The sequence below is a fragment of the Chinchilla lanigera genome, unplaced genomic scaffold, assembly GCF_000276665.1.
Source record: "Chinchilla lanigera isolate Chin_1 unplaced genomic scaffold, ChiLan1.0 scaffold00093, whole genome shotgun sequence".
In the NCBI taxonomy this organism is placed as follows: Eukaryota; Metazoa; Chordata; class Mammalia; order Rodentia; family Chinchillidae; genus Chinchilla; species Chinchilla lanigera.
Window position 1 is genome coordinate 458,977 of NW_004955494.1, and position 23,953 is coordinate 482,929.

General features: G+C 38.4%; 1 protein-coding gene across 1 annotated transcript; it reads right to left on the minus strand.

The window, feature by feature from the left end:
- Nucleotides 1-17,674: 17,674 nt before the first annotated feature.
- LOC102027868 (prolactin-inducible protein homolog) lies at nt 17,675-21,618 on the minus strand. Its single transcript, XM_005405373.2, has 4 exons — nt 21,229-21,618; nt 20,251-20,350; nt 18,248-18,359; nt 17,675-17,913 (listed from the first exon to the last, which is right to left on the minus strand). Exons 1-4 carry the CDS (start codon nt 21,318-21,320, stop codon nt 17,795-17,797), a joined length of 423 nt encoding a protein of 140 aa, XP_005405430.1. The 5' UTR covers nt 21,321-21,618; the 3' UTR covers nt 17,675-17,794.
- Nucleotides 21,619-23,953: the final 2,335 nt, after the last annotated feature.

Consider the following 23,953-nt stretch of genomic DNA (forward strand, 5'->3'; position numbering starts at 1 on the left):
CCTTCCCCCTACTTTAAACATTTGCAGGTCCTAGGCTTAAACCAAGTATGGAAACATGAGCATTGAGGTGGAGTGAGAACAGAGCAGATTTTGTGGAAACCATCTGTAGAAGCAGCACTACTGGGAGACTGTGAAGACAGAGAAAGTGGATACAGAGGCAGAGCAGCAGGACAAGAAAGATGCAGATGGGGTCTGGGAGGCTGCAGAGAGTCATTGGGCAGGAGCTTGGGCCATGGACATTCTGAGAACATTTCAGAAGAGGCTCTGTACAGAGCTGCTGCCTGCCATGGAAGGAGAAATATTATTGATAAGAATCTCCATTAGCAGTCTGAGGTGAGATAAAATCACCTTTTTAAGTGAAGAGATGATTTTCTTCTTCTTTACTTTAATGGTGACAAAGTTTACTTGGAAAAGTAAAAGTGAAGAGTGAGAAACTGGCTCTGCAGAGCAAGCTTGGACCAAGTAAAAGAGGAAGCAGCAGATACAACCTGGAGGACACAGGCAAGTACCACGAGGAAAGCCACAATAGCTGATTCTCTTAAAGTAGAAGTGGCAGACTGATGCCTAAATTGCACATTTAATTTTCTACACACATCTTGGATGTATTCAATTATATTTCTAAGGAAGCAAAACTTAGGAAGAAGACTCTGACCTATTAAGGACACAGGGCATAACTTTTAAAAATGTCCAATTTATAGGTTATATTTGTAACTTATTGTTTTGAAATAATGTTCAATGTAGATATATGTCTTAAACGTAGACCAGGAAATCCCGATGGATGTTTCATGTACTTTCCCCCAATGGTTACAATAATCAAACCTAAGAAAATAACACAGAAATGTGTTATTTGGGCTTTTCCAGTTTTACACTAATAGCCTTTTCTCTTCCATGATCCAAGCCAGAATACTGCATTACATTTAGTAATTATATTTCCCTCATCTTCTTTAATCTAAAATAGATTCTTAGTATTCCAATTTTATGATGTTAGCAGTTTTGAAAGTCCCGGTCAGGTATGTTGTAAAGCTTTCCCTGGCATAGGTGTGTCATGACGATTTGAGGTTATGGCTATTGGAGAAGAGTGCCACTGAAATAATGAGTTTCTCACTGTAGAGTCCCATGATGTCAGTTATTACTAGTGATATCAAATTGATCACTTAGATGAGATGTAAAGTATCTGATAAATTTCTCCATCATCAGGTTGTTTTTTCCCTCTTTCATATTATATTTCTTAGAATCTCATTAGAAGTATGTTTTAAAGTCTGGCCCACACTCAATAGAGTAATTCAATTTCCTGTTCTGGAAGAAGAAATCTCAATTAATTTGTAGACATATTTTAAAACTATCAAGGTAGGACTGTGGAGAGGATACTTTGAAGCTATGCAAATATCTTATTTGTCATAAAACTACCTACTAATTTGAATATTCATCAGAGTGTGTTGCCTTTAACAAGTACTATGTTACTGTAGTGCTTTAATGTTATATTTTCTGGGACTTCCGGGAAGATAGCAGAGTGATGAACAGTAGAGAAAAAAAACCTCTCCAAGATTTCATGTCTGGATGCTAGAATATAGCAACATGAGGAGAGAAATGAGGGAAGTGATTCCCCAAATCTTGAAGTGATTCAAGCAAAGATCTGCAGTGAAAATTGAAGCCCATGGGAAGAGCAAAAAGAAGGACCTCAGGGCAGAAGGAAGTGGCAAGTAGCACTTCTTCCCTGAGCCCTGGTTCACTGTGTAGGAGGATAGCTTGAACCTGCAGAAGCATGGTGACTACTGGTGACTCCAGAATACTCCATGAAGAAACACACTAGTGGAATGGAGTGGTGGATGCAGCGGACTGCAAAGGCTGATGAATTATTCAGGTTCAGATGTCCCCTAGTGTAACAGGAAATGCCCCTCTCTCCTAGCCAGTATACTTCAGTTTCTTAGTTGCCCATGTGATAGTTCCTGTTTCAGTTCTGGTTGCTCCTGTCTCTTAGAAATGGCTGTTTACTGTGATACATAGTTGGTCACTATGATGCACATTGTATAAATCAACCCCCAATGGATAAGCTATTTTGCCTCTGCACTTCCTGTTTGCTTATCTCATATAAGCCCTAGACTACCAGAGATCGGGAAATGATCCAAATCATTGCCTATCAATGTAAATAAATCTGCCTCCATACCTTGGGTGTCATTTCTGTGTTTCTTTTTGCAGTTGCATCTGGAGCATCAGCCAGGAAGACAGAATGCTGACCTCTTTGGTCACCAGTTGTGGCCCTTGCAGACAGAGCAAGGTCCTGTCCAGGTCCCAATGGGAAATTGTGCCCTTGAGATATCTTGAGTCCACTCAAATGTCTGAAGGAGGATTCCTGGCTCCCCACTTGAGCGGTTCACATCAGACCCCAAAGGGTGGAGGATGCAATCTGTCTGTCTGCCTGCCTGCTGGCCTAATTCTGGTAAGACCCCCTGGGGCACCCTAGTTAGTCAGCCTGTCAGTCCTGCACAGTTCAAGCAGAAGGGCTTGAGCAACTCTTGTTAATTAAGGCCACCTTCGAGAGAAGGGGGCTTGGAATGTTGAACCTTTGAGTGCCTGCTAAATGATTGTGTGAATGAGTGGAACAGATAGCCCAAGCAATAGGCTGCTCTGTCTGTGCACCAAGGACTGGGAAGCAGTGGTCATAGTGGTTGACTGGACCCTCAGCTGCAGTTTCATGGCAGTCGATATATGGCATAACAGAGGCCTCATACCCTCCTTAGCAAGATGAAGCAGTTGCACCCAAGTCCCTGCAAGGGGCATGTCCAGGAGGGCATCTGAATGGTCTCTCTTGGAGGGGCATCCATCCTTTGTCTGTTGCACCATCATTCAAAGGTACAGAACATAAATGTAGGGAGCCAGAAATAGGACTTCAGTAGTCAAAATCCAAAGTCCCTGACTGCAGGAAAATGGGTTTTTAAGGAGTTAAAAATGGAACCAAATAATTCCCTGAATCTCAAAGAAAAAAATGGGAAAAGAAGCCCATTCTTCCTGAGAATTCCACCTTGGCACTCTCTTTGGCTGCCGTAGTTGGTGCCAACACCTATAGCTTCACCCCCCACTCCTGACTCATCTACTTCCAGCCAGTTGAGTTGGTTCCAGCTAGACATTGCTTGCATTTGGCCACAAAAAATGTGAAAACGAGGAAGCAAGATGAAACCTCAGTCTTACAGTTCACCAAACCCAGGGGGTCTTGAGGTGGAACAATCTGAAAGCCACTCACTTGGACTCTCTGAAGTGGCAGCAGCAGAAGTAATAAGGCAGATAAATGATACTCTAGGAAAATAACAGAAATAATCTTTAAGAAAACTACTGAGATGGTGACCACAGTAGAGGGCATGGTTAGTGATTCTAGAGCAGATACAGATAAAAACATAGAGGGGCTTAGAAAAATGATGCAAACTATCAATGCCCAATATAGGTAAGAAACAGAATCAATGAAATAGTTTCAAACAGATACTGAGGAGATTAAAAGTTACATTGAAAGGGCAGGGGATATATCCCAGAGGCACAAGTGCCTGCCTTGCAAGTGCAAGGTCCTGATTTTGGTTCCTGGTATCAAAAAATTTTTAATTGAAAGTATATGCAGAAAAAAAATAAAAAAAGAAAGTATATGCAGAAGAATGAATCAATGGGAGGGCAGAATATCATATATAGAAGACAGAATTGTGGTTGTTGATCATAAAAAGAAATATTTCTTAAAAACAACAAAGGACCATGTAAAATGAATCCAACAGCTGGTGGATGATGAAAAGAAAAATAAGATTTTTATAGGGTCAATGAAAAAGGATGACATAGAACAAATGACATAAAAAACTTGTTTATAGAAGTCATGGCAAAAAACTTCCCCATCATGGAAAAAGAATTTGATATGCAGTTAAGTAAGGCATACAGAACTGCAATTAGCCATGATAAAAAATTCACTAAGGAATATAATAGTGAAGATTCCAGGAATTCAACACAAGAACAGAATATTGAAAGCTGTTAAAGGACAAATCACTTACAAAGCAAAGCCCATCAGAATCACAGCAGACTTCCCAACACAAACCCTTTTCAATTCCAGGAGAGCTGGGAGTGAAGTATTTAAAGCTCTAAAAGAAAACAATCTTCAGCCCAGGTTGATGTATCCCACAAAGGTATCTCTCAAAATTGTTGGAGAAATAATATACTTCCATGACAAAGAACACCTGAAGAGATTCATGGCCATAAAAACAGCACTCCAAAATATTCTGAAGGATATTTTAGAAAGAGATAATGAGGACTACAACTCCATGAACACCAACAGAATGAATCTCCCTGGCAAGGCAAGTAATTAAACAAAGGGGTAATCAAAGGTAACCAACAACAAGAAAGTAACATGATAAAGATAAGTCAGTGCATATCATTTATAACCATCACTGTAAGTGGTCTTAATTCACAATCAAAAGAAACAGACTGGCAGAATGGGTCAAGCAGCAAGATCCAATAATATGCTGCACACAATAAACACATTTAATCGAAAGAGAAATTCATAGATTGAAATTCAAAGGTTGGAAAGTAATACTCCATTCAACCAGGACCCCCCAAAAAAGCAAGGGTAGCTAGGTAGATGCAAAAATCCTCAATAAGACACTGGCAAACAGAATGCAGCATATCATCAAAAAGATTATACACAATTCACTTAGTAGGATTCATCACAGGGATGCAAGGATGATTCAACATATATAAATCAATAAATGTATTATAATATATCAACAGAGCCAGGGACAACAACCATATGATCATCTCAATAGATGCAGAAAAAGCATTAAAGTCCAACATCCATTCATGATAAAAAACTCCAAAGAAAATTGGAATAGATAGTCTTTATTTCAATCTAATGAAACCCATCTATGACAAATTGAGAGCCAATATCATACTAAATGGTCATACCCTGAAAGCTTTCAGTCTAAAATCAGGAACAAGACAAGATGTCTACAGTGACCACCCTTATTCAATAAAGTTCTAGAAACATTAGCCAGAACAATTAGAAAAGTGAAAGAAATAAAAGGGATAAGGACAGGAAAGGAAGAAGTTAAATTACCTTTTTTTGTGAATGACAAGGTACTCTACATAGACTGCAGAATCTCCACCAGAGACTTCCAGATTTAATAGCCAAATTCAGTAGCATAGCTAGATACAAAGTCAACACTCAAAAATCTGAAGCATTCCTGTACATAAATAACAAACTCACTGAGAAAGAAATTAGGGAAAGAGTACATTTCACAACAGCATCCAAAAAAATGAAATACCTAGAAATTAATCTTAACAAAGGAAGAAAGGATCTGTACATTAAAAATTATAGGACCCTGGGCATGGTGGCCCATGCTTGTGATCCTAGCACTCGGGAGGCTGAGGCAGGAGGATCATTGCAAGTTTGAGACCAGCCTCAGCTACAAAGTGAGTTTAAGGCCAGCCTGAACTGCATAGAGAGACCCTGTCTCAAAAAGACTAAAAAAAATTATAGGACTCTGAAAAAGGAGATCGAACAGGATATTAGAAAGTTGAAAGATATCTCTTGTTCTTGGGTAGGAAGAGCCCATATAGTGAAAATGGCCATACTTCCAAAACTGCTATACAGATTTAATGTAATCCTGATCAAAATACCAATAGCATACCTCACAGAATTAGAGAAAACAATTCCAAAAATTCATTTGGAACCAGAAGAGCCTTAGAGTAGCAAAAGCATTTCAGGGCAACAAGATCAAGCAAGGCAGGAGGATGAATTTGTTTTACTTTATTTTCTAACCATTTTATTGAGTTTTTTCATTCCTACTATTATATTTTTTAAATTGCACAGGCCCTTTTTTGTCTCTATGAATGTTCCTTTTAATTGTGTTCTTATTACATACATGTATGAAGATACTATTATCTTTTGAATTTTCCATCTTCAAAATAGTGTCTATTTCCTCTAAGTTAATATTACTGTTTTTTCCCATAATTTTCTTTGTTGGGAGATTTTTTATTAGTGACTCAATCTCTTTGTATTCATCCTTGGTCTGTTCAGATTTTCTAATTTTTTATGATTCAGTTGTGGAGTTTGTAGGAATTTGTCCATTTCTCCTGGGTTATCTAATTTATTGGTATATGATTGTTCCCAGTAGTTTCTTACAATCATTTTTGTTTCTGTAACATCGTTGTAATGACTCTGCTTTCATTTTTTATTTGTTGAGTCTTCTCTCTTTTTTCTTAGTTTAAATAAAAATATTAGGACCAAATGAAAAGTTATGTGCTACTAAGAGATATGTGTGAAATACACCTGGAGGTGGACATTATGTACTATGCAGTTTTTTAAAAGAAATATCTAACTTTAGAAGTAGATGCTGATACATTTAAAGGAAGTTTCAACTGGTCAGTGATATTACTAGAGCACCATAATTAGTAGGGAGCGGCAGCAAACGTACTGTGTAAACTGGTTGTAAAATGCATCAACTTTTTTTTAAAACAGAGTTGCGCTATGTAGTTTGGCCTTAAACTCACTATTTTGTCCAGTCTGGCCTTGGACTCATGGCGATCTCCTGCCTTAGTCTTTCAAGTGCTGGGATTATAGGTATGCACCACCATACTTGGGTTCATCAACTTTTTTGAAAGGTGAAAATTTAAAATTCTTTTTTATTTTAAAGAGAATAAAAAAAATAACAACAAAGGACACTTTTACTTTTGTTTCCTTGAACTCATGCCAAAAGTTTTATTGCAAACAATGAAGGAGTAAAATGAAGAAGAAGTCATAAATTTATACCATGTGGAAAAGAAAAAATGCCCCGACAGGAATGTTCAACCTCTCTCTATATGTACTATGATAGGAATGCTCAGCTTGTTTTCTACACATTTTTCCTATATACTTAAGTTAAAATTTACCAGTTTTCTCCACTGTTCTCACCAACTCATCTCCTGGAGGCTTCATGCATTTCTCAGATTGCAGCATGAGTGAAGGCACAGCTGGTGGGCAGAGCTGGCGAGGGCAGCAGCATTCCTTACCTTATCATGACCATTTATGGTAGAAAGAGTTAAATGTTCTGAGCCACTCAGATATGAGCATACTTTGTTTTTGCAATGAGTTCCCTGGATACTGTGTAGAAGAAGAAAGAAGTATTAGTCTTGCTATTTCAGGAAACTGGGAAAAAGCCAGCTGAGATTTTAGCAGGACATCTGATCTGCTGGTAGATAAGGCCTTGATGGAAGTTGTAGTACAAAGTGAAAGCACAAAAACCATCCTATCATATTTAATGTAACTGACTAAAAATTTTAAAATGCAGGGCAAGTATTATAGTCAGACAGAGTGCTAGGGCAAAACGCATGAACTGATGTTTCTGGGAAACCTCTTCTTTTTTTTTTTTTTTAAATTTAATTTTATTTATTTATTTATTTTTTCCCGGTACCAGGGATTGAACTCACAACCTTGCACTTGCCAGGCAGGCGCTGTGCCACTGAGCTAAATCCCCAGCCCCTTCTTTTTTTTTTAATTTTAAAATTAAAAGGAGAAAAACATTAACAGACAGACGACCTTTTACAAAATAGCAAAAGAACAGTACAGACAATACAGAGTAACAAACAAAGTGGTAGAAAATTAACAGTGCTTGTTGTATTACATATTGATATCTTCAAAGTGGTTTCTCATGAAAACAGAGACATACAATATCGATCAATCAAGGACTCATTGACAGTTTCTTTCAGCAAAGAAATAGAAGACAGTAGAACAACTATGTTAACTATCCTGTATATACATACATACAAAATTTCTCCTTTCTCTTCTCTTTTCCCACATCCCAGTTGTCCTTTACCCTTGAGTGTTTTCCTATCATTTCACAATGTCTGTCATACCTCCTAGTTTAAATGAACTCTTTCAGGTTTTACACTAGTGAAACAATGCGGTGCTTGCACATGCGGGTCTGATTTATTTCACTTATGAGTATGGTCTCTAGTTGTGACCATTTACCCATAAAAGCCTCGAGTTTATCTTTCTTTGTAGCTGAGTGATATTCCATTATATGAAAGTACCACAATTTTCTTGTCCAATCCTCGGTGGATGGACATAGAAACCTCTTTTTTAACTCTAGACAAATTCTTCAGTGTTACCTTCTAATTTACAAGTGTTTAAAAATTGGATTCACTTCACAGTTTATTCTTTTTATTTACACCCTTTAAAAAACTTTACAGCTTCTTCTTATTAGTATGTATTTGTCAAACATGTTGGTCACAGCCATCATAGGGAATTTGTACCTATACATAATATATATTAATCCTTCTTTTTGCCATTTTCCTGCCCTCCTTTCTTCCTCACCCTTTTCCCCCTTCCCATTTAGAAAAACTTTGTTTCCATTTTTTCCTTCCACTCTTCCTTTCCTTTTCCCTTCCTTCCCTTCCCCCTCTTCCCTCCCTCATTCCCCTTCCCAGTGGAACGTGTTTTTCCTACTCCCCAATATCTGTTCTCCATATGCTCCCTATATACCCTTTGGGTTTCTCACATGAGAGAAACAATGCGATATTTAAACTTGTAGGCATGGTAGTGTTCCATTTTCTTTATTCATTCATCTTTTCACAGGCATATGGGCTATGTTCAAGATTTAGCTATTGTAAACTGTGTTATTATAAACATGGGCATGCATATATCACTGTGGTATGATGCTTTTAATTCTTTTGGGAAGATACTTAGAAGAGGAACAGCTGGGTCAAATGGTGCCACATCTGGCACAGCTGTTGAAACTCTGGAAGGGAGACAGTGAAGGATGAAGAAAAACAAGAGTCAAGAATGCAGAATGCTGCAGTCAGGTGGAGCTTCCTTTTTCTGGTGGGAGAGAAAGAACTGCCCAACAACTGCAGCATGTTTATTTATATACTCGGTAGGTTGATGTCAGGTGGGGCCCCTCTGCCTAACAATGTGGTCGCCTGGCTTGCCTCAGGCACCTCATGTTCTTGGAGTTGGAATAGCTTGTTTATGTGGCTTGACTCAGGTGCTCCATGTTCTTGGGGTTTGCCTTGCTTTAGCTCTGCATGTGTGATTAATCTCCAGCTTCAGCTGCTCTCCACAGAATGGAACCTCTAGTTTTGTTTTTTGATGACTCTTCATACTGATTTTCATAGTGTTTATACCAGTTTACACTCCCACCAGCAGTGAAGGAGGGTTTCTTTTTTCCCATAGCCTCACTAGCATTTGTTATTCATTGATTTCTTGATGATAGCTGTTCTTTATGGAGTGAGATGAAATCTGTGTTATTTTAATTTGCATCTATCGAATGACTAGTGATGTCAAGCAGTTTTTCATATATTTATTGACTGCTTGTAATTCTTCATCTTCTTAGAAATGTCTGTTCATTTCACATGCCCATTTTTGAGCTGGGACTTTAACTTTAGGGAGGTCTTTTCTTTATATATTCTAGATGTTAGTCCTTTGTCAGAGCAACAGATGGCAAAAATGTTTCCCAGTTCCGTGGATTGTGTCTTCATTCTGTTGGTGGTTTCTTTTGCTATGTGAAAACTTTTTAATTTGATGTGATGCTATTTGTTGATTCTTTGTAATATTTCCTGTGTGGTTGGAGTTTTGTTCATAAAGTCTTTGCCTACACATACATCTTCTAGACTTTCATCTATCCTATGTTCCAGCAGATGAAGTTTTTTTATTTTTCTATTTAGTTCTTGGATCAATTTCGATTTTAGTTTAGTGCATGGTCAGATATATGGGTCTAGGTAGAATTTTTGGCATGTGGTAAGCCAGTTATCCCAATACCATTTATTATTGAGACTATCTTCCTGTGAAGAAGGGCCCTTTGTCAAAGTTATTGTAGCTAAGTGAGCATGGAGTTGCTTCTGCATTTTCTATTCTGTTCCACTGATCCTCAGGTCTTTTTTTTTGCCAGTACCATGCTATTTATACCATGGTAACTTTGTAGTATAATTTGAAGTCAGTGATTATGATGTTCCCTGCCTTTTCTTATTGCCTAGAATTACTTTTGCTATTTTAGTCTCCTCTGGTTCCATATGAATTTTGTATGATTATTTTCTAGTTCTGTGAGAAATGCTATTAGTATTTTGATCAGGATTGCATTAAATCTGTATAACACCGTTGGAGTATGATTATTTTCATTGTATTGGTTTTGTCTATCCAATAACAGGACACACCTTTCCATTTTTCTGATATTCTGTTCAATCTCCTATTTTTTTTTTTTTTTTAGAGTACTGCAGTTTTCAATCTATAGGTCTTTTACTTCCTGAGATTGATTCCTAAGTATTTCATTTTTCCTGATGCTATTGTGAAAGGTGCTATTTCCCTAATTCTCTCTCAGTTCTTATTCATGTAAAGGAGTGTTTTTAACTTCTCAGTGGAGACTTTGTGTCATGTATGCTGCCAAATTTCATTTTCAATTCTATAGTCTTTTGGTGGAGTTTTTAGGGTCTTCTTTGTAAGGCATCATGTCACCACCAGGTAATAACTTAACTTCTTCCCTTCCTATGCATACTTTTTAAATTTCTTTTTTTTGTCTAATTGCTTGGGCTAGTATTTCCAATTCGCTGCGCTGGGCATTGGAACTTTTCAAATGCTTTTCCTGCATCTGTTGAGATGCACAAGTGGGTTTGTTCTTAGTTGTTATTATGGTTTCTGTCTGGATGTCCTCCCAAAGCCTCGTGCAATCATGGGGCAGGCTTCTAGAGTTTATGATTGATCCATGGTCCAATGTTGGGATTATGGGTGTAAGTGCTACACCCACCCTGGGGCAGGGCAGGTAGTTTGCATACAATATAAGGAAGGGAAAGAAGTTTGCTGTCCCTGCCTGTTGCACCCCTTTTGTTCTTGTTGCTTTTGCTATCTTCTGCCTCCAGGAACTGTTGTCCTCTGCCATGTGCCACTCTGCCTTGGAGCCAGTTGAGTATGGACTGAAACCTCCATATAGTGAGCTAAATAAACCTTTTCTTCCTTAATTTTGGGCATTGGGTATTTTGTCCCAGCAATGAGAGAAAAGTAAGTAAGACAGTTGTGTTAATGTGGTTATTACATTTATTGATTTGTATATGTCAAATCATCCCTGCATCCCTGGGATAAATCCTGCTTGGTCATGGTGTATAATCTTCTTGATGATTTGCTGCATTCTGTTTGCCAGTGTCTTATTGAGGATTTTTGCATCTATAATCTTTAGGGAGGTTGGCTTGTGATGCTTTTCTTTTGTTTGAATCCTTCTCTGGTTTTGTTTTCAGGGTAATTCTTGCTTCTAGGAATGAACTTGGGAGTCTTGCTTCACTTTCAATTTCATTAAAGATTTTGAGAAGTACCAACATTAGGCCTTCTATAAATTTCTTGTAGAATTCAACAGTGAATCTGTCAGGACCTGAGCTTTTCTTCATTGGTAGTTTTTAAATTACATCTTCAGTTTCATTGACTGATATTGGAGTATTTAGAATTTTTATATCTTCTTGATTTAGCATTGGTAATTCATATGTATCAAGTAGTCTGTCCACTTCTGTGTTGTCCATCCTATTACAATACAGTTTCTCAAAATAGGTATAGATGATCTGGATTTCTGCAGGATCTGCTGGGCTTTTGTCTTTTTCTTTCCTAATTGCAAGGCTTTGGGTCTTTTCTTTCATTTTTTGGATTATTTTGGCTAAAGGTTCAAAGAATCAACTCTTGGATTCATTGGTTCTTTGTATTGTTTTCTTAGTCTCAATTGCATTGTTTTCTGCTGTGATATTTATAATTTCCTCCCTCATGAGTGTTGTGGGTTTAAGTTGCTCTTTTTTCCTTTAGAAGCTTGAGGTTCAGTATTAGGTTATTTATTTTTGAGCTTGCTCTTTTTTGTGATGCAGGAATTTGCTAGTATAAATTTCTCTCATAGGACTGCTTTCATTGTATCTGATAAGCTCTGGAATGTTGCATTGGGTTTATCATTCAATTGTAGAAACTAATTTCTTCCTTAGTTTTATCTGTGACCCACTGGTTATTCAGGAGTGTGTTATTTAATTTCCATGTGTTTGTGTTTTTGTGGCTTCTTTTGCTATTGATTTCCAATTTCATTGTACTATAGTCTGATGATATGAATGTGATAATTCCAATTCCTTTGCATTCACTTAAATATGTTCCCTGCAGTAGTATGTTGTGTATTTTGGGAAAATTCTGTATCCCTCTGAGAATAATGTGTATTCTTATGTTGTTGGGTGGTACACTCTGTGAATAACTACTAAGTCCGTTTGTTCATGGGTGTGGTTCTGCTTTGATATTTCTTTGTTGATTTTTTGTTGTAGTTAAACTGTACATTTGTGACATTGGGGTATTTTTGTGGTCCCCATTACAATTGTATTAGTGCTTATCTCTCTCCTCTCTCTCTCTCTCTCTCTCTCTCTGTCTGTCTTTCTCTTTTTTTTTTTTTTTTTTTGTCTTTGAGACAGGGTCTCACTATGGCCTTAAACTCACTGTGTATCCCAGACTGGCCTTGAACTCATAGCAATCCTCCTGCCTCAGCCTCTCAAGTGCTGGGATTACAGTCATGAACCACCATAAAAGTATAACCCCCATGAAAAGACACCAAATGACATCCCAAAATGTCTTGTAGTCATCTTATATCACAGTATCAGATACAACAAAATAGTTTTCTTTTTTCTTTGCTTCCTTCCTATAGGAGCTGCTGTTGGTGCTGCACAGTATCCTTTGGTAACCATCATTCTTGTGATAGGCCAAGAGAGACTCCATTTTCTTTTTTTAACTCCATATTAAGAGAAGTCACTTAAATTCACTTAAGCTGTAATTAACCCCACTCTTCAACCCCTCCCCTTGATTAGTTATCAACTCACTGAAAGGAGAGCAGAGTGATAAAATGGGAACAGAACAAACAGGACAAATTGAGAAGTAGGCTAAAAGTTAAACAGCAGTGATCATCTTGAATCTGGCTGTCCAACAGCTTCTGAAAGAAGTAAATTTTGTGATAATTGTGTGACATTCATGTAAGATTCCCAAAGTGGAGTTGTGGTTAGTGTGGAAACCTAAAATGTACTTAAACTGAAGATGAGACCCAGATCAGTGAGGACTGTTGGTGTACATTCTGTTTCTGTCTGGGATGACAGGTCCCCAGAACGAGGTACCTGCGGATGAAAGAAAAACAAGAGAGAGACAGTTACTGGATCAGGCGGCTTGCAGCCTCTCAGACTGAAGCCATGATTACCATCCTCCTTAGCCTTTTGTTGGGATACAAACAAAAAGCAGCAACAGGGCAAATGGGAGGAATAATTAACAGGATTGGTGAGGACAATACAACTCAATTATCACAAGAATGAGACTAGACTTAGTTAGCCGTCATGTTGTCATTCCTTCGGGCATATCTCAGCAAGGCATCTAGTGTTTGTCCCAGCAGCTTTCCTCAGGGACACAGGTCCTGCTGTCATTTCTTTATACACCAGTGCTTTTGCTAGACTTCCTCCAGAATCAAACAGTCATATGGCTTGGTCAGGCCTGAAGTCCCAAATAGGTAATACATTGAAAGATAAACTAAAGAATGTCTTTCTGCACAGCAGACATCTTCTCTTGCTCCTGGTAAGAGACTGTCCATCAGCTGGCTCAATAAATTTGTTCGTTCTTGCCTTTTCTGGTTTTCTTCTGTTTGCCTGTCTTGTTAAACTCTCTTGCTGTATTGTTTGAACATGCTAAAACTTTCATCTTAGTTTGTTTTTCTATATGGACAGATTTAAGACCCAGATTTATAAGGAAATATATTTTAGTTTCTTCTTGAATTCAATGAAAACTAGAAACTAATTGTATTGATACCTCCAGGAAGATATGATAAACATAGAACTTGTTATTAAACTAACTACTAGAGTGGAAGACCCAAGCTTAATTCTTAGAGGATATCCAAAAATGCTATAGAACACATGACAAATAATCATGATATGTCCAAGAGGCATGAGAGCATGGGTTCATCCAAGGCAATTTCCATGAGTCATTGGAATGCAATGACTCCATAATGCTAAGTGAATGCAAGTATTTAAATATCCTTTTTCCGGCCTATTCCTTTCTGCCTGAAATGTATAGGCAAAATGATCTTCCATATTCCCGAAAAACCCACCAGGGTAGGCATTCAGATACTGGCACCTGGAAATTGTTCAGTGTACACAGAGCTATAGGGTCTGCTGGATATGGAGAAAGCACTGGCAGAAGCTTCAGGGCTTATGTGGAGACCTCCAATTCCAAACTGGGAAAATCCCTTGGAGTGAAAGATCACCATTCTATACCTTGTCTGTATGAGTTTGACTATTTTAATTACCTCTTGTAAGTGGAATTATTTGGTAATTATCCTATGCCCGGTTTAATTCACTTAGCAAAATATACTGCAGGTTTGGCTATACTGTTTCAAAAGTATAAAATTTCCTTCAGTGTTTTAGGATGACTTATATGTCATTGTGATATTAAGTTCCAAACTGTACCACTTGTTCATGCGGACATTCCCCAGAGCAGAACAGTGGTTCATGTGTTAATGATCCTGTATTAATTGACTATGGAGATCAAGAAGCAGCAAGTACTCTAGAGAGCTTCATAAGACACATGCACAGTAAAGTATTTGAAAGTTTACCAAATCAGAGGCTTTTATCCATCCGGTGATCTGAGTAATTTTGCTTCAAAAACCCTACCACTAAAAAAGATATAGTGCTTAGGAGACACTGAATTTTAGCAGCAGGATTTACTGCACTTGGGAGTGATATATATGGTCACTTATTGGCCAAATATACTAGCAAAGGATGTTAATTGTGAGGGCTTCTGCAGCAGCTATCAACTGTGATGGTTTGTATCTAGATGTCCTCCCAAAATCCCATGAGCTCATAGGTGAGGCTTTTCAGCGGTGACTGGATCTAGGGCATGTGAATATAGACTGAGGGTATGATAACTAAAATTACTCCATTGTTTAGTTTAGCATAGTTCTGTGTATGGGTAGTGGGAGGTCCCACCCTCTCTGTGTGTGGCACCACCGATAAGGCTTGTAACCTAGATAGATAAAAGAGAAAGGCAGACTTGCTTCAGTGCATTTCTTCACTGCTTCACCGCTGTTTCTGTCTTTCTCCTGCCTTGCCATGGACTGTTTCTTCTCTGTGATGCCCCTTTGCTATGCCACCCTACCTTGGAGCCAACCAACTATGGACTGAAATGTCTACAAACTGTGAATAGAAATAACTTTCCTGATTCAACTTGTGGGTATTGGGTATTTTGTCTCAGGAATGAGAAAGGAACTAAGACACTAAGGTATGACATAAGCAATCCTTTATTTTGGTCACATTGCCTGGAGATGTATGGAGCTACACAGAATATGCTAGATTAATGATACCAGCCATATGGTCTCATAAAAAAACAAGAGAATTGCAGAATAGGCCATTAGGATTGTGGCATAGGGCCATACTATTTGCATCAAAAATGGTATTTCAGAAAAAGAGTATATGGCATGCTCATGGATTCTATAAAACCTAAGTCCAATATTATGAAACAACAAGATGTTATGGCAACAGGGCTGACCATCATGAACTGTATTGGAAGACCTACAAATTATAAATTTGGGTAAATAGAGCAGTAAGCCATAACACAATGAAAATGATAGTTTAGGTTGGCTCCAAATTGATGTTCAGGCTTTTAGTTACAGAGGTGAGTCCCCATGCCAACTACTTCTGTTACACTAATAACACTTCCTTAGATTGTATCTATAGTTTCAGACAGTGTGTGTGAGATTCCCTATGAAAACGCCCAACTGTTAATAGTCAGGCTCAGTTTGTTGTTGTGAGTGGCTGGTGGACTGTTGCCACACTAAATCTTCACTCAGGAGCACCCTAGAAAAGCTTAGCTCAGGGAAAATGCTTGGGACAGAGCTATGAGAAATGCACTTGACTACACACAAGATTACCCAGACTCTCAAGCATTGGAGACTCCTTGGATGTCTGGCCAGGGATCTGGAGGAAGGAGAATGGAACAATTGAGACAGGCTCTGTAGAAGACATCTGGATGAAGCTTTAGATGTGGATACAAAGTGCCTCTTTGTGCCTCATGTTAATGCTCAGAAGATTTTCAACACAGATGAGATGGCAAATGAGGAAAACTGCAGCTGTGGTTCAATGGATGCTGGCCAGCTTCTTTCTCACCTGTCCAGTGCTATTGTGATGACTAATGAGGTAGTGACTGATGCTACGCATGTGCCTAATAGTAGGATTCCTTCTTGCCATAAGCAATTTATATATTACAGCTTCAAACTTTGCAAGAGCAGAAGTTAATGCTGAGATCTCAGTAAAGTTCCATTTCTCAGTAAGATGAACCAACTATTTGGTAGAATGATAATTCTATTGGATATTTTTGACTTTAAAAAGAGGCAGCAGTTTGTCTTTACTGAGAATGATGCATATTCTAGCTATGGACGTGTTTTCCTGCTTGCAGTCTTGACCATTGCCTCAATCTGTTTCTTGTAGAATATATTGTTTCTAGAAGTGGAACTCCACCTAAAATTTTGCTACACAAAATCTTTTAAAAAGAAGAACTGACTTTAACTTGCTCTGTTGAATGTTTTGGCTTTCTTGCCTCAGCCTCCCAAGTGCTGAGATCCTAAGTGACATCATACCAAACTGAGAATCATCATCATCATCATTGTTGTCATTGAGTTGCCATGGCGGAGATGTGATAAAGGAATCTATGGGCCCTTCCATTCACTGGAACATCAGGGAACTGCCACTGTAGAGCATGTTAGAAAACATTTACAGATAAACAGCTAAGAACATTACTGCAGGATCACACCCTTTAAGATAATGGTGATGTTGTTTAAGATGTAGCATATACTTTGGAAGAATGGTTATTAAATGATTCTGCATCCTTGATAGCTAGAATAAATTGGCCTAAAAACCCAGGGATGAAAACTTCCAGTAATGGAGGTTCTGGGTGATATGGTGTTTATATACTTGACTGGACTATGCAAAGCAGGATTAGTCTTCAAAAGGCTGCAACTCATTGTATGCTCCCATTTGAAGTGCTTCGTGGTTTCTATGCCCTTTCTTTCCCTACTATCACTTGGATTTATGTAACTCTGAGTTTTGCCTTACCGTGACAAAAGATAAAGGCTTACACACAGAGTGGCTAGGAACACAAAGCACTGGAAATTCTGTGAGGGTATTTATTGCCACCAGTTGAAAAGGAGCAAGGTATATTCTTGGAAACTCAGATGATCTGACTTTTTAGATAGCTTGGAGGGGCAGCAGGGTATAGTTAAATTGAAGTGATAGCAGAACTTGGAATCTCTCCTCCATTGAAACTTTAATTTTAGGTGTTACACTGGGAACAGTTGCTTATCTTCCCTCTGGGCATTTTCTCTTTGATGTGAAATGGTGAAAATCATGCCTATCTGTGACCACTAATTGTGATATGTCAACTTGACTTGAATAAGAAAAGCCTGTTAGCTTAATAAAGCAGTCATCTATAGAACTCTAATACAATGTCTGAGATTTTCTTCACTAACTAGGCTGCTCATTTTGTCATGTCTTGAAAGATCAACACTTAAGGACCTTTGGACTGGGGGTGTAGCTCAGAGGTACAGCACATTCTTAGTGTGAAAGAAGCCCAGGATTTTATTCCCAGTACTACAGAAGAACTCTTGGGATATCTGTGCAGATTCAGTTATAAGTTTTGGAGAAAGAACACAAAGAATTCATTGCAAAATTGTGTGAAGTTTATTTTACTACCCATAGACATATCACAAACTCAGGGAGAGTTCCTCAAGAAGATTCCAGGGACTAAGAATCTGAGCAGATCTTCCAGTTCAGGGTGTTAATGGATACCGTAAGCAGCAGAGACTTGATAGCCAACTGCATGGTACTGTTCCTCACCAGAAGGGCATATATTTTCATCTGACACAACTTCAGCAGTCCCTACAATGTCAGTGCTCTCTGGAGGGAAGAAGCAGAGCTGTTAGGCTATAAGACTGCACATGACTTCATCTCTGGTCTTCTCATATAGGCTGTCCCACTACCCATCTCCTCTCTGCTACTCTGTCTCTGTCAGTTCTCATTTGTAGTCTTATACACAAGCTTCAGTGGTTACTAGGCAACTACTCTGCCCTCACTTGGAGCCCTTTGCCCACACTTCCTATTTTGCATCACATTTTTATTCCAGTACCTTACTCGTTTGCTTTCTGTTGTTCTGATTTCATTTCCCCTTCTGAGCTCTTGTACATTCCCTCTGTCTGATATCCATAATTAATTCAGAGTTGGTCACACATACCTGAGACTATAATATCCCAGAAGTAGGATTGTGTATCATACACACAAGAAGTGTAAGTAAAATGACCATAAGGGTAAGTAATGATTGGGTTGTCCTCAATGGTGACTCTAACCTAAGGAAAAGAAGGTAGGACAAGGTTAAAGAATGTAGATCAGGATAAAGCAGCACTGAATCAACCATTAAATAAAATTAGCATAATTTGGTGTGCTGTGGGGAGAAAGGAACCATCCACAGCTATCATGCTTACTTGACTTCAGTCAACTTCTCTGTAATTCTCTTTATGTGCCATGTTCAATTTGATCTGCATTATAGAAGACAAAACACTGTTTTCTTTGGCCCACTGAGTGATTAAAGTTTAAAAATTTGGTTGGAAGGAGCTGTCAGATAAGACATTTGTTTTCTATCTCATGGAGTGGTGGTAAACATAGATGTCTGGATCTATTTAGCATTTAATTCATCAGCTGATTCATGAAAGGGCTCCTAGTTCTTTATTTTAGAATTAGCAGGGCCAATGGAGCATCACTGGTGGGCTATGTCTGGGGCATCAGTTGGACCTAATCTATCCCAGGGCCGAGGATCTCCTCAACACACTCAACGGGAAATGATACTAACCTCTTTGAAACCAAAGGGATATGGAGATTGGAGACACCAGTTTGTCTGCTGTGGTGTGAAACCACAAGAGAGATAATCACCCACACAACAAACAAGAGAAGAGTTGATCATCTCCATTGTCCTTCTTTTCAGCTTTGTGACATGGTCCTTGAGCTTAGTGACCATCTTCTTTGGCTGAGTTGATGAGTTTTTGTGGTTTGTGAGTGATGGAGCCTGATGAATGTAATGTACCATGTTTACCATGGAAAGAAACATACTTGGAGTTTCAAGGTGCTTGACTGAGTGGTATTTAGCACCTGTTTTTCCTCAGCCAATAAAATTATGAAACTTCACCGAGGAGAGGATGTAGGGAGTGAGATTTCTCCAAATGGGAGAGGCGATCTTCTGGGGCCAGACCAGAAGAGAAAGTATCAAGGTGTCTTCCTGAAGTGCATCAAAAGTATTTGTATCATCATTTATATTTGAATAAATATCAGGTACTATTTGTATTTCTCTGAAAGTTTTTGGTGCCTCTAGAAACTTCACTTTTATATCTGCTTTCTAAAAAGCTCAGGGGAAGCCTGGCATGATGGCATGTGCCTATAATCCTAACTCTCTGCGAGGCTGAGGCAGGAGGGTCACAACTTAGAGCCCAGCCTGGACAATTTAGAGACTGAATGAGACCATGTCTCAAAATAAACAATAAAGGGCTGTGCATGTGGCTCACTGTGAAGGCCCTAGGTTTAATCCTCATTAGTAGAAGTGAAGCTCAAGGGAACCTTGAAGCAATTGGACACTGTTACTAAAGATAGTGAGACAGGAGGGTGCAGGTCTCAGAATGTTCAAGGAAGAGATCAGGGCTGGGAGTGGAACCTCAGAGCCACTTTTTGACTGAGAGTAGCCTTTCACTTTTGAGAGAAATCATAACTATTGCAACCTGCAGAGTTGAGTGGTAATTCCCTGTTTCAATTCTGCTATTGCATTAGTGGGTGGCAGAAGCTGGGGTTGGTGAGTGCATAATTCCGACTGACCGTTGTAACCCAGTATTACTTAATCTTTGTTTTTATCCCTGTGTTTGTTCTCCTGTTCTTTTCCCCCTAATCTTTATGTCTTCTGCTGGTTATTCAGAATCTTGTCTTTGGGGTGAAAGGGTTCTCTGCTTTATCCTTTTCATACCACTATTTCTTCAATTTTAGAATGAAAGTCATAACACGTACATTCCTAACAGGGTTGTCCTGAGGTCCAAGGCCAATGTACACAAAAATACTTGGCAAGTGAAGCATTTAGATGCTAAATGATAGTAAACCTTTCATGTAAATTCAGTGGTGTCTACGAATATACTTTATTATAATATTTCTCCTCTTTTTTTTTTTTTTTTTTTAACCAAACCTAATTACAAATGCTTCACTTACCGCCATGGGTTTATCCATATTGTTTGTGACTGTCAGTGTTACTGAATATTTATTTTCTCCTGTCTTTGCAGCTCTGATATCCACTGAAAGTATTTCCTGTCTGGATGTGGCAAAAGAGACAGAGAGACAAGGTCAGAGGAAAACCCAGGAAAGAGATGTCCAGGCAAAGAAAAACGCTCAGGCTTCGCAGGTATTCCTGCTTCACCAAAATGTCCTTGACTCTATTCCCATATGTTATCTACTTCTCTCTTCACATTGTGTCTGCTGCCTGGTTATGTCTTCTAGGGAACTCCTCACTCCTTCTGGAATTTAATGCTCTGGTCCAAAGATGTAGTCTCTTTTTCTCTCATAAGGTGCTGAATAATGACAGTTCCTTTCTCTTTATTTGGCAGGTAAATTTAGACCTAGAGACCAGCTTCATCACATCATGAATTTGGCATATAGCAACTGTTCCTGGAAAAGTGAGGTTAAGAATTATATTTTTACCAGTCTTTTCTTTGAAAAATCTGCTTAGGTCAGCTAGACCCTGACCCCAGTGTAGATTATAGATCTTAATGAGGAGATCACTGCTGCCGGTTAAACCATGTGAGATGATCATCAGCGCAACCCTGCATACTGATTGTGAAGAAGGCCATGGACTCTCTGTGCAATTCAAACGTCTTCTCCAAGGCCTGTCCCAGTTATTAATCAAACCCACATCTCTGCAGATACTTTCCATTTAGGAGAGAAGTAAGAGAAGGTTAAACTCAAGACAAAAATAAATGAAAAATACAGTGATAGTGGGACCTGGGTTTGATAACCTCAAAAACAGGTTCTGAACAGGAGAAGAATGAAACCAAGAGACATGAATAGTGCAAAGGCCTAGGATATGTAACCTTGGCGGTGGAGAATAGTTTAAGGAGCAGAATGTGGTTTCTAAATTGGGAGAAGAATCCTCCCAGGAAGACTTCCTGTAGCGAGGAGAAAATGGTGACTTACTCATCTTGAGCTGAGCTGATCCCCAGGCTCAGGCAGAGGACCAGGAGCAGAGTGGCAGAGTTGGGCTTGAGCAGCCACTGAAGAGTATGCATGCTGGAGAAATGTGATGTCCAGGACACCACGCACTCAGGCACCACAGTCACTCCTATAAACTGTAGCAGGAGGACCCTGGAGCAATTGGGCAGGCCCACTCAGCCAAAATCATCATACTTCTGTATCTCCCCAATTGTCACATTGTTTTTCTGTAAGAAAGGTCAACAACCAGCTGGAATTTTATATTGGAGTGCACTGAGGCAGAAATAAGTTTTCCTTGTCAACATCAGAGTGGAATGTCCTTGGATCATTAAGGTAGGCCCTGTTTTAACTTTCATAAAGAGACTCTTTAATTCTCACATGGCTGTGGGTGTGTCATATTCTTGTCTTCTTGTCCTCAGGATGACTTTCTTATTTACATCAGAACCTCTAATTCTAAAAGAGTCCATGACTTAACATTAATATTTCTACTCATTTCACCTAATTTTTCATCCTTAGGCAAAATTAATCTTCCATATAACTGAATACCTTCTTGAAGCATATGCTTAATGAAAACCCAGGGAGAGAAATAGGAAGCAGTCATAAGAGAAAAAGATCTTCAGATGTCACTCCTTTCCCACTCATTGTCATTTCTCCTAGTGAGAAATTCATAACAAATATTCCACCCTCTTTAGCATATTCCATTTGTCTGTATTTTCTGTGTTAATTTTTTATCTTTTTAAAAATTCACTCTTTGTTTTGAAAAATCTGTTTCCTGAGAACACTTGCCAGAGCATTTAAACAAGACAGAGAAATAAAAGAAATAAGGACAGGAGAAGAAGAAGTTAAATTATCATTATTTGCAAATGAAATGATACACTATACAAGAGACTTCTAAATTTAATAACCAAATTCAGTAGCATAGCTGGATACAAAGTCTGTACTCAGAAATCAATAGCATTCCTGTACACAAACACCAAATTCACTGAGAGAGAAATTAGGGAAACCATACCCTTCACAATAGCATTTAAAAAAATGAAATACTTAGAAATCAATCTAACAAAGGAAGTAAAAGATCTATATATTGAAAATTATGGTACTCTGAAAAAGGAGATCAGAGAGGATTTAGAAAATGGAAAGATATTCCTTACTCATGGATAAGAACATACATAGTGAAAATGGCCATTCTTCTAAAATTGTTACACAGATTTAATGTAATCCCAATCAAAATACCATTCATATACCTCACAGAACTAGAGAAAATATTCCAAAAACTCATTTGGAGCCATAAGGGAGACCTAGAATAGCAAAAGCAATTCTGGCTAACAAAGGCAAGGCAGGAGGCATTACAATCCCTGACTTGAAATTGTATTACAAAGTTATTGTGATAAAATCAGCATGGTATTGGCAAAAAAGCAGACCTGAGAACCTGTGAAACAGATTAGAAGATGCAGACACAACTACAAACACCTTATCTTTGACAAAGGAATCAAACATGTTCACTGAAAGAAAGACAGTCTCTTTAATGAACTGTGCTGAAAAAACTGGCTCTTTACATGCTAAAGACTAAAACTAGACCTATTTCTATCACTGTGCACTAAACTAAAATCAAAATGGATCAAAGATCAAAATATTAAAACAAAAACACTACATCTGCTGGAAGAGATAGTAGATAGGTAGAAATCCTCAAGACATAGATGTATGTAGACAGTTCATAAACAAAACCCAGACTGCATGGGAAATAGTTCAAAGAATCAACACCTGGGACCTCAACTTACTAAAAAACTTTTGCACGTCAAAAGAAATCACAGAGTGAAAAGACAACCCATAGAATGGGAAAAAATTTTAGCCAGTTGTCCCTCAGACAAAGGACTTTTATCTAGAACATATAAAGAACTGAAAAAACCCAGACGACCCAAATTCAGAGACCCAATCCCAAACTGGGTATCTGAGATGAATACACAGTTTTCAGATGAAACAGTAGAAACAGGAAATAAATATATGAAAAAAATGTTCAGCATCCCTGGTCATTGGAGAGATGCATGTTAAAACAACACTGAGATTCCATATCATCCCAGAAAGAATGGCTCAAGAAATGGCATCAAGAAATGAACAAATAACAAATACTTGAGGGGCTGTGGGGAAAAAGGAACCCTTCTCCACTATTGGCAGTGTAAGCTCATAATAACCACTTTGGAAATCAGTGTGGACATATGTCAAAAAACTAGGGTTAGAGGTCCCATTTCACCCAGATATTCCCCTTCTGGGTATCTTCCCAGGAGAATTAAAAACATCATACTACACTGAAATACGTGCACCAGTGTTTATGACAGCACAATTTGTCATAGCTAAATCTTGGAAACAACCCAAATGCCCATCAACTGAGGGATGGATAAAAAAAGTGTTATTTTTATACAATGGAGTACTACTCAGCCATAAAGAAGGATAAACTTGAGACTTCTATAGGTAAGTGGATGCAACTTGAGACTATACTCATTAGTGCAATATATTACACTCACATGTGAAAACATCATATTGTCTCCCTGGTATGAGAAATTGAAAGAATAAATATGGTCTAAAATGTACAATAGATATGGTGAAATGGGAAGAAATTTTTCAAAAGCATAAAGGAACTAGGATGGGTGAAAGGGGAAAGGTCATTATGGAAAAGGGATAAAATGTAGAACAGTCATACTATTAGTGTCTCTTTTTT